Below are 8,072 nucleotides of genomic sequence, written 5' to 3'. Positions count from 1 at the left end.
AGATCTTCAAGTGATGATGTTGCGAATCACGAGTGTAGTAATAGTGCTTTAGATCAAGAAGGTGTTACTGGTAGTGAGACAATTGATAGGGTGCTTAATGATGGTGAGCCGTCAGAGTATGGTTCACAGGTGTTGTCTCGAACCACTACTGGACTGCCTCGATTACGTGTGAAGGTTGGTTGTGAACATCTTGTTCTTGATGCTATGCTCGATTCAGGATCGACGAATGTCTTTCTTTCGTCAGAATGTTGTGATCAATTAGTTCGTGCCGAACCTTCCTTAATGTTAGAGTTATGTCCACGATCCGTCAAAATGGTGAATGGATCAGCCTGCTTACTTCGTGGTGTTATACGAGGCTTACTACTACAACCAATTGGAGGTCAGCGACAGTGTGTGGATGCCTATGTATTGTCTTCATGTAATCATGATATGATACTACCCCGAGATGTTCTTGGACGATGTGTATGGTTGATGAATGAAAGTGGTGATGATGTTATCATATTTGGGGATAGAGCTGAGAAGGTGCTGAAGAGTACTATCCCAGATACTGATATCATTCTCCCTAAGAACTCCCATACTGTTGAAGTGAATGGTGTTGAGGTAGGACCGAACCCATTATCGAATTTCGATAATGGGGGAGTTTCGCCATCTGAGAGGGTTTGTGTCTCTATTCCGTGGAAATCTGATGCTCGACCAGATCAGAATTTCGCTGTTGTCCGACGGCGAATGCAAAATGTTTTGGCACGACTTGGTCGAGATCCTCTTAAATTGGCTGCCTATCAGAAAGCGGTGAAGGAGTTGTTGGCATCGGGTGCTGTTGAGGTTATGAAGAGTGACGAAAATCCTGAGGAGTTTGCTTCCTTTTATACTCCACTAACTCCAGTTATTGATGAGACTAGAGTCAGTACTAAGTGTAGGTTGTGTCTTGATGCTCGACCTTTGAATACCTACACGGAGTTACGAGGTGTTGAGGATCCTTCAGTGGTACCAAAGAGTCTCGATCTCTATGCTTCTATTATACGATGGCGAAGTATGCGTCGTGTGAGTTGTGAAGATCTCCAGAAGGCCTTTTGGCAGGTTGAAGTTAAGAGTGATGATCGTCCCTTTTTGGGTATGATTTTAGACTCGAATACTATAGTAAGATGGGTCAGAGTTCCCTTTGGCTGTGGATGGAGTCCTTGGGCTTTGTCTTATGGTATTCAAGTGGCCATGAATGATGTTGTGGATACGATGGCTCGCTCTAGTTTGGACTATTATGTTGATGATTCGTGTATATCATCCTCTAGTAAGGCTGATGTTGAGCGGAGTCGATCGATCATCATTCCTGCATTGGCGCTTCGTGGTTTTGTAACAAACCCTGAGAAAAGAGCTCATAATTTGGATACTTGTGGTAATGTTATTGGTGTTGGAGCCTTTGTTGAGGACGTTTTGGCCTCTACTACTCATAGTTGGTTAGGGTACCGTTGGTATGTTGATGACAGTGTAGATGTGGTAGATATTCGATTACCAGATTTCGACCTACCTACTACATTGTCGATGAGTATTCTGCGGTCTACAGTGGCTAGGTTATTTGATCCTTTGGGACTTTGGAATGAAGTTGTTCTTGAACTACGAGTACTTTTGCGTGGCCTGCATGATCAAGGTTTTGGGATACGTAAAGGTGGTGTTATTATTAAGGATCTTTTGGTTGGTGAAGCTGAGGTTCATGCTCGATCGTGTATTGACTCAATACTCAATACTATTGAGGGATGTAATAATTACCTCCGATCGAACCGCTACCTTCCTCCTCGTTATATTGATATGAGTGATATTGTTTGTTTTTGTGATGCCAGTGATTTGGCTGTGGCTACTGATTGTCGAGATCGTAAGCAAGGTCAAAGAATTTTTAGTCGCTTGAGTACTCATGTCGGTGGTACTATACCACGTCGTGAGTTAGAAGCTGTCCGGATCGGCATTCTAAGTGTCGAGCAATTATCAAGTGCCATTGGGCACCGAGTTCCGATTCGTCGATGTGTAATCGCCAGCGATTCCTTGGTCTCTCTTTATCGTATTCGTTCGATACTTCTACTCAAGGATAGTTCTAAATCTAAGTTTGATAAGGTTGGTAAACCAGAGCAGCGACGTCTTATTCATATTTACGATTTAGTCCATCGTATTTTGACTGAGAACAATGATATGGTATTGGAATTCCGTCATGTTTCTTCGAGTCAGAATGTGGCTGATCGGTTGACCCGTCCTAGCTCTCTGCTCTGTGATGAAGACCATAAGTGGCAATCAATTAGTAATGTTCTCGACGGTTCTTCAATAATGTGCTTCAATGTATCACTGGATGATCTACAAGAAGACGGTTGTCCCTTTTTGGTACAGGGTGATGATATTGATGAGGATTGCTTAGAGTTGTTTTCGCCACCTTCTCCTGCATGTAATGCTGTTACTATTGAGGAAAATTCCTCATGGTTTGCTGAATTCCGGAAACGGGTTTTAGTGTGTCAAAGTGCTGATCCTGAATGTGTTCATTTAGCTTCTTTATTACGTGCTAATCCATCTTGCTCTCAGTCCCGTTTCCATCATCTTGATGAAGAGACCGGTATGTTATTAATCCGGCAATTCAAGGATGATGGTCCCGACTGTTGGGTTGCTAAGGTTCCAGAAGGTTCTTCTTTACAAGAAGAAGTCATTGAGAAAATTCACAAGGAGTACATTCATCCTGGTATCAAGAAGACGGTACGTCTTATTCGCCGTCACTGTGACTTCAAGGGTCTTCATACTGCTGTGAAGCGATATATTAGGGCATGTGATGTGTGCTGCAGAGCTCGTGAAGGAAGAATGATTGTGAAGGGTTTTGCTACGGCTAAGCTGGTAGCACCAGTGATATTTGGTGTAGTGGGATTGGATCTATATGGACCATTACGTTTAAAGGGAAGCATTAAGGTATGGCTCTTGGTGATGGTTTGCTATGTCAGTAAATGGATGGCTGTGAAGATACTCGAGGTACCTGATGTTGATCATGTGTTAGCGTCAAGTATGGAACTATTCTACGAGAGTGGTGTACCTAATATGGTCCTAACCGATCAAGGATCAGTGTTCACAGCATCCAGGTATCGACAATTTTTAGCGGAGCATTCTATCATGCATACTTATACCTTTCCGTATGAAGAGACTCGACGAGGATGGCTAGAGCGACCTCATAAAGAGATAGGGGTTATGTTACGTTGTCTTCAAGTTGAATCTGGGAGCAAGCTGGAAGATCTTAACATCAATGAGTTGCGGATGTGGGTCTGCCGGCTGTGTTATGTTCATAATAATATGGCGTTTGATGAAGATGCTAATGACAAGGAATTAACTCCGTGGTTGTGTAATAGAGTTACCAGAAGTCTAGATGATGTTTTATCCCCTCTACAAGATGAAGATCTCGAGAAGATTCGTGGGTGGTTATCATCAGGGTTGTGCCTTGATGACTGTTATAATTTGCTGGATAGTGCAACGAAAGAATTGCACGAACTCTGGTCTACGTCCGTTGAGCATATGAAGGAGTTGTGGTTGGAACGACGATCTGAAGTGAGGAAACGTCTTGCTCGTCATCGTAAGAGGGATATGTTGAAGATTGGTGATATTGTGTGGAGGCGTAATATGCCTGTGAAGAAGTTGGGCGAGCTTTTCTCTGGTCCCTTTGAGGTTATTGGTCGTGATGGGTCTACTATCAAGATTAAGGATGTTAACAGTGGTGACCAATTAAGTTGTCCGGTTGAGATGCTTAAGAGAGGAAGACGTGGACGAGCTCGACCTATAGTGGAGTCATTTATGAAGGATGCCGCTGTACAGGCTGCTGAAGATGGTCCTGACAAAGTTATTAATCCTGATGATGTTGCTAGACTTGCTAAGACTTTGGTCAATGATTCTGGTGTGATGACTCGTTCCGAACGAGTCGTTCGAAGAAACGTCTCTTGGAATCTGTATCAAGGCTTGCTGATACGAATAAGATAGCTCGTACTAAGTGATGGAGCGGATCTCTAACTGATCTAAGCCAGGAGGCTTGGGGGAGTGTGACGAGATCCGGTGTTTTCATTTTAGCTGCTCTGGTATCCTGTGATTATGATGTGTTGATGTTGTGATGCTGACACTTGCAATCTCGTTATATCCTATTGTGTAGATACTTTAGCTTTAGCGTTACGCTATGTACGCTAGTTTGAAACGGCTGTTAGTTGTTATAAGTAAACAAATTAAGATAGTGGTTGAACGGTTACTCCAGTACCTCTTCTACTAGTATTACTGCTTGTGTTCTGAGTTCATATCTGTACAGGCTGAAGGTTTATCCGGGGGTAAAAGGTGTGTTAACCTCATAACCTAAAGTACCTTGCTTAGTATCTGGTTATGTCATGATGGGCGCTCCGTAGCTCATTGAGATCGAAATGATTCCATAACTCAAGTTGGTTCATCATATTGTTATTTCGAGTTTCTTGTCTCAAGTTGGTTGGGAGACGCTAACCTATGTCAGGTCACATGAGCCATATTCCGTGACATAGTTTGTGTGACCAGACATGATCTGTGAACCCAGAGCCCAAAGTAAGATCCTGTGATCGGACTTGGGCTTCACAGTGTTTGGTCCTCTCCCACACTCCCGACCAATACCCAGTCAATGAACAGATGTCTTTCGGGATGACGAACCAACCTTGGTTAGTAACCAATGGTTACTCTGCCACAGGAGATGTATATGACTCATATGATATGAGTAGACACGAAATACTCGGAAGTTCGCAAGTTAATTATCGAACACAAACCATGAGGATTCCATCCTCGTAGAAGTCGAGATGGCCGACTCCGGACATCTCCCGTCCCCGTTGGGCAGGTGCAACAGACAGTGAGATGGCTAACATCTCAGCCATATTGCGGCCCGATGGACCGTGGCAGCGGGCGGTGGCTCATAGTAATAGATATTGCCGATATCTCGGTCATCCTCTTGCCCCACTGGACCGATGTAACAACTAGTTACTCACAGTACTTGGAATGGCCGATTTGTCAGCCACTTCTTGGCCTCACTGGACCCACACAACACTCAGTTGCTTACAGTACTTGGAGTGGCCGATTCCTCAGCCACTTCCTGGCCCCACTGGACCGACGCAACACTCAGTTGCTCACGGTACTCGGAATGGCGATTCCTCAGCCCATTCTCGGCCCCACTGGACCGACGCAACACTCAGTTGCTTACAGTACTTGGAGTGGCCGATCCCTCAGCCACTTCCTGGCCCCACTGGACCGACGCAACTCTCAGTTGCACACAGTACTTGGAATGGCCGATTACTCAGCCACTTCTTGGCCCCACTGGACCCTCGCAACCCGTAGTTGCTCATAGCACTCGAAATGGCCGATTTCTCAGCCACTTACCGGTCCCACTGGACCCTCGCAAACTGTAGTTGCTCATAGTACTTGAAATGGCCAATTTCTTAGCCACTTACCGCCGGTAAGTTACCGGTCCGGCTGGACCGCGTTCTCGATGGAGAACGTTGGGGATGGACAACGTCCGTTAGAAGTGAACGAGGTGAGAGTTTCCACTTCCACCCTCGAACGCAAGCGCTAGTCATATCGTAGTGTCTCACGGTGGTTAGACTGGTTGATTTCCTTTTTCGACCATCTCTCAGGCCCGCTGGGCCGGTAGACTACCTACCGTGGACAAATAACGCTCCCGACAGAGGACGTTAAATATATAGGCATGAACGGGGTGGGAGTATACACTTCCACTCTCGTCGCACACGAGCGCTAGTCACCCCATAGGAACTCATACAGTATGAGTCATACTTGGAATGGCCGATCTCTCGGCCACTTCCCGGCCCCACTGTGCCGAATCAACAAGTAGACTACCCAACGTAGTCGGATATACGCCTCCGCAGAGGACGGCAAAGCGCATCAGGCCAGTGGTGCATTGCTGCTCCACATGGCAACAAGGAATTATTAGGTTAAGTTCCGTGGGATGACCACACATGTATCTTGCACGCATGTGTGCGTATGCACGTACAGATTGTGTGCTCTTCGCGGTGCGTTCCAGGTTTGCATAGTCTCTCGTTACTGAGGTGATTTCACTGCCGCAACGCTTCGCTAAGCTCTCAAGAAGCGTACAATTTGATACATATTAAAGTCACTACCCGAATTTGAACCGGGGTGTCACGGCCACAACGTAACGTCCTAACCACTAGACGATAGCGACTCAAAGAAATATGAGCTGCTGTCCGTCGACGTGGATCACCTATAACTAAACCTCTTCAAGAAGCGTACAATTTGATACATGTCAAAGTCACTATCCGGATTTGAACCGGGGTTGTCACGGCCACAACGTGACGTCCTAACCACTAGACGATAGCCACTTAAAAATGTGGGCCGCTGTCGGTCTACATGGATCACCTATCGCTAAACCTCTTCAAGAAGCGTACAATTTGATACATGTCAAAGTCACTACCCGGATTTGAACCGGGGTTGTCACGGCCACAACGTTACGTCCTAACCACTAGACGATAGCGACTCAAAGAAATATGAGCTGCTGTCCGTCGACGTGGATCACCTATAACTAAACCTCTTCAAGAAGCGTACAATTTGATACATGTCAAAGTCACTTCCCGGATTTGAACCGGAGTTGTCACGGCCGCAACGTGACGTACTAACCACTAGACGATAGCGACTCAAACAAACATGAGCCGTTGTCGGTCGACGTGGATCACCTATAACTAAACCTCTTCAAGAAGCGTACGATTTGATACATATCAAAGTCACTACCCGGATTTGAACCGGGGTTGTCACGGCCACAACGTGACGTCCTAACCACTAGACGATAGCAACTCAAAAATGTTGGCCGTTGTCGGTCCACATGGCTCACCTATCGCCAAACCTCTTCAAGAAGCGTACAATTTGATACATATCAAAGTCACTACCCGGATTTGATCCGGGGTTGTCACGGCCACAACGTAATGTCCTAACCACTAGACGATAGCGACTCAAACAAGCATAAGCCGTTGTCGGTCGACGTGGATCACCTATGACTAAACCTCTCCAAGAAGCGTACAATTTGATACATATTAAAGTCACTACCCGAATTTGAACCGGGGGTGTCACGGCCACAACGTAACGTCCTAACCACTAGACGATAGCGACTCAAAGAAATATGAGCTGCTGTCCGTCGACGTGGAACACCTATAACTAAACCTCTTCAAGAAGCGTACAATTTGATACATGTCAAAGTCACTACCCGGATTTGAACCGGGGTTGTCACGGCCACAACGTGACGTCCTAGCCACTAGACGATAGCGACTCAAAAATGTGGGCCGTTGTCGGTCTACATGGATCACCTATCGCTAAACCTCTTCAAAAAGCGTACAATTTGATACATGTCAAAGTCACTACCCGGATTTGAACCGGGGTTGTCACGGCCACAACGTGACGTCCTAACCACTAGACGATAGCGACTCAAACAAGCATAAGCCGTTGTCGGTCGACGTGGATCACCTATGACTAAACCTCTTCAAGAAGCGTACAATTTGATACATGTCAAAGTCACTACCCGGATTTGAACCGGGGTTGTCACGGCCACAACGTGACGTCCTAACCACTAGACGATAGCGACTCAAACAAGCATAAGCCGTTGTCGGTCGACGTGGATCACCTATGACTAAACCTCTTCAAGAAGCGTACAATTTGATACATGTCAAAGTCACTACCCGGATTTGAACCGGGGTTGTCACGGCCACAACGTGACGTCCTAACCACTAGACGATAGCGACTCAAACAAGCATGAGCCGTTGTCGGTCGACGTGGATCACCTATCACTAAACCTCTTCAAGAAGCGTACGATTTGATACATATCAAAGTCACTACCCGGATTTGAACCGAGGTTGTCACGGCCACAACGTGACGTCCTAACCACTAGACGATAGCGACCCGAAGAAGTATGGGCCGCTGTCGGTCGACGTGGATCACCTATCACTAAACCCCTTCGAGAAGCATACAACTCGATGCATATCAAAGTCACTATCCGGATTTGAACCGGGGTTGTCACGGGCACAACGTGACATCCTAACCACTAGACGATA

At 46.1% G+C, this 8,072-nt stretch overlaps 1 protein-coding gene and 12 non-coding genes across 13 annotated transcripts; 1 reads left to right on the top strand and 12 right to left on the bottom strand.

The window, feature by feature from the left end:
• Positions 1-726: 726 nt before the first annotated feature.
• On the top strand, positions 727-3,984 carry Pmar_PMAR018098 (gag/pol/env polyprotein, putative; the record flags this gene model as incomplete). The annotated part of the gene is made up of 1 exon (XM_002780989.1): positions 727-3,984. One exon carries the CDS (start codon positions 727-729, stop codon positions 3,982-3,984), a length of 3,258 nt encoding a protein of 1,085 aa, XP_002781035.1.
• A 2,144-nt stretch (positions 3,985-6,128) lies between these two features.
• Positions 6,129-6,199, bottom strand: Pmar_PMAR018097. Its single transcript has one exon. It is a non-coding gene; the product is annotated as a tRNA-His (tRNA).
• An 85-nt stretch (positions 6,200-6,284) lies between these two features.
• On the bottom strand, positions 6,285-6,356 carry Pmar_PMAR018096. The gene has a single exon. It is a non-coding gene; the product is annotated as a tRNA-His (tRNA).
• An 83-nt stretch (positions 6,357-6,439) lies between these two features.
• On the bottom strand, positions 6,440-6,511 carry Pmar_PMAR018095. Its single transcript has one exon. It is a non-coding gene; the product is annotated as a tRNA-His (tRNA).
• Positions 6,512-6,596: 85 nt separating this feature from the next.
• Pmar_PMAR018094 lies at positions 6,597-6,668 on the bottom strand. The gene has a single exon. It is a non-coding gene; the product is annotated as a tRNA-Arg (tRNA).
• An 85-nt stretch (positions 6,669-6,753) lies between these two features.
• On the bottom strand, positions 6,754-6,825 carry Pmar_PMAR018093. Its single transcript has one exon. It is a non-coding gene; the product is annotated as a tRNA-His (tRNA).
• Positions 6,826-6,908: 83 nt separating this feature from the next.
• Pmar_PMAR018092 lies at positions 6,909-6,980 on the bottom strand. The gene has a single exon. It is a non-coding gene; the product is annotated as a tRNA-His (tRNA).
• An 85-nt stretch (positions 6,981-7,065) lies between these two features.
• On the bottom strand, positions 7,066-7,137 carry Pmar_PMAR018091. Its single transcript has one exon. It is a non-coding gene; the product is annotated as a tRNA-His (tRNA).
• Positions 7,138-7,222: 85 nt separating this feature from the next.
• On the bottom strand, positions 7,223-7,294 carry Pmar_PMAR018090. The gene has a single exon. It is a non-coding gene; the product is annotated as a tRNA-His (tRNA).
• Positions 7,295-7,377: 83 nt separating this feature from the next.
• Positions 7,378-7,449, bottom strand: Pmar_PMAR018089. The gene has a single exon. It is a non-coding gene; the product is annotated as a tRNA-His (tRNA).
• Positions 7,450-7,534: 85 nt separating this feature from the next.
• Positions 7,535-7,606, bottom strand: Pmar_PMAR018088. Its single transcript has one exon. It is a non-coding gene; the product is annotated as a tRNA-His (tRNA).
• Positions 7,607-7,691: 85 nt separating this feature from the next.
• Pmar_PMAR018087 lies at positions 7,692-7,763 on the bottom strand. The gene has a single exon. It is a non-coding gene; the product is annotated as a tRNA-His (tRNA).
• Positions 7,764-7,848: 85 nt separating this feature from the next.
• Pmar_PMAR018086 lies at positions 7,849-7,920 on the bottom strand. The gene has a single exon. It is a non-coding gene; the product is annotated as a tRNA-His (tRNA).
• Between the last annotated feature and the right edge of the window lie 152 nt (positions 7,921-8,072).

The sequence above is a fragment of the Perkinsus marinus genome (genome assembly GCF_000006405.1).
Source record: "Perkinsus marinus ATCC 50983 genomic scaffold scf_1104296943930, whole genome shotgun sequence".
Classification (NCBI taxonomy): Eukaryota; Perkinsozoa; order Perkinsida; family Perkinsidae; genus Perkinsus; species Perkinsus marinus.
This window is presented reverse-complemented; position numbering and strand designations above follow the sequence as displayed.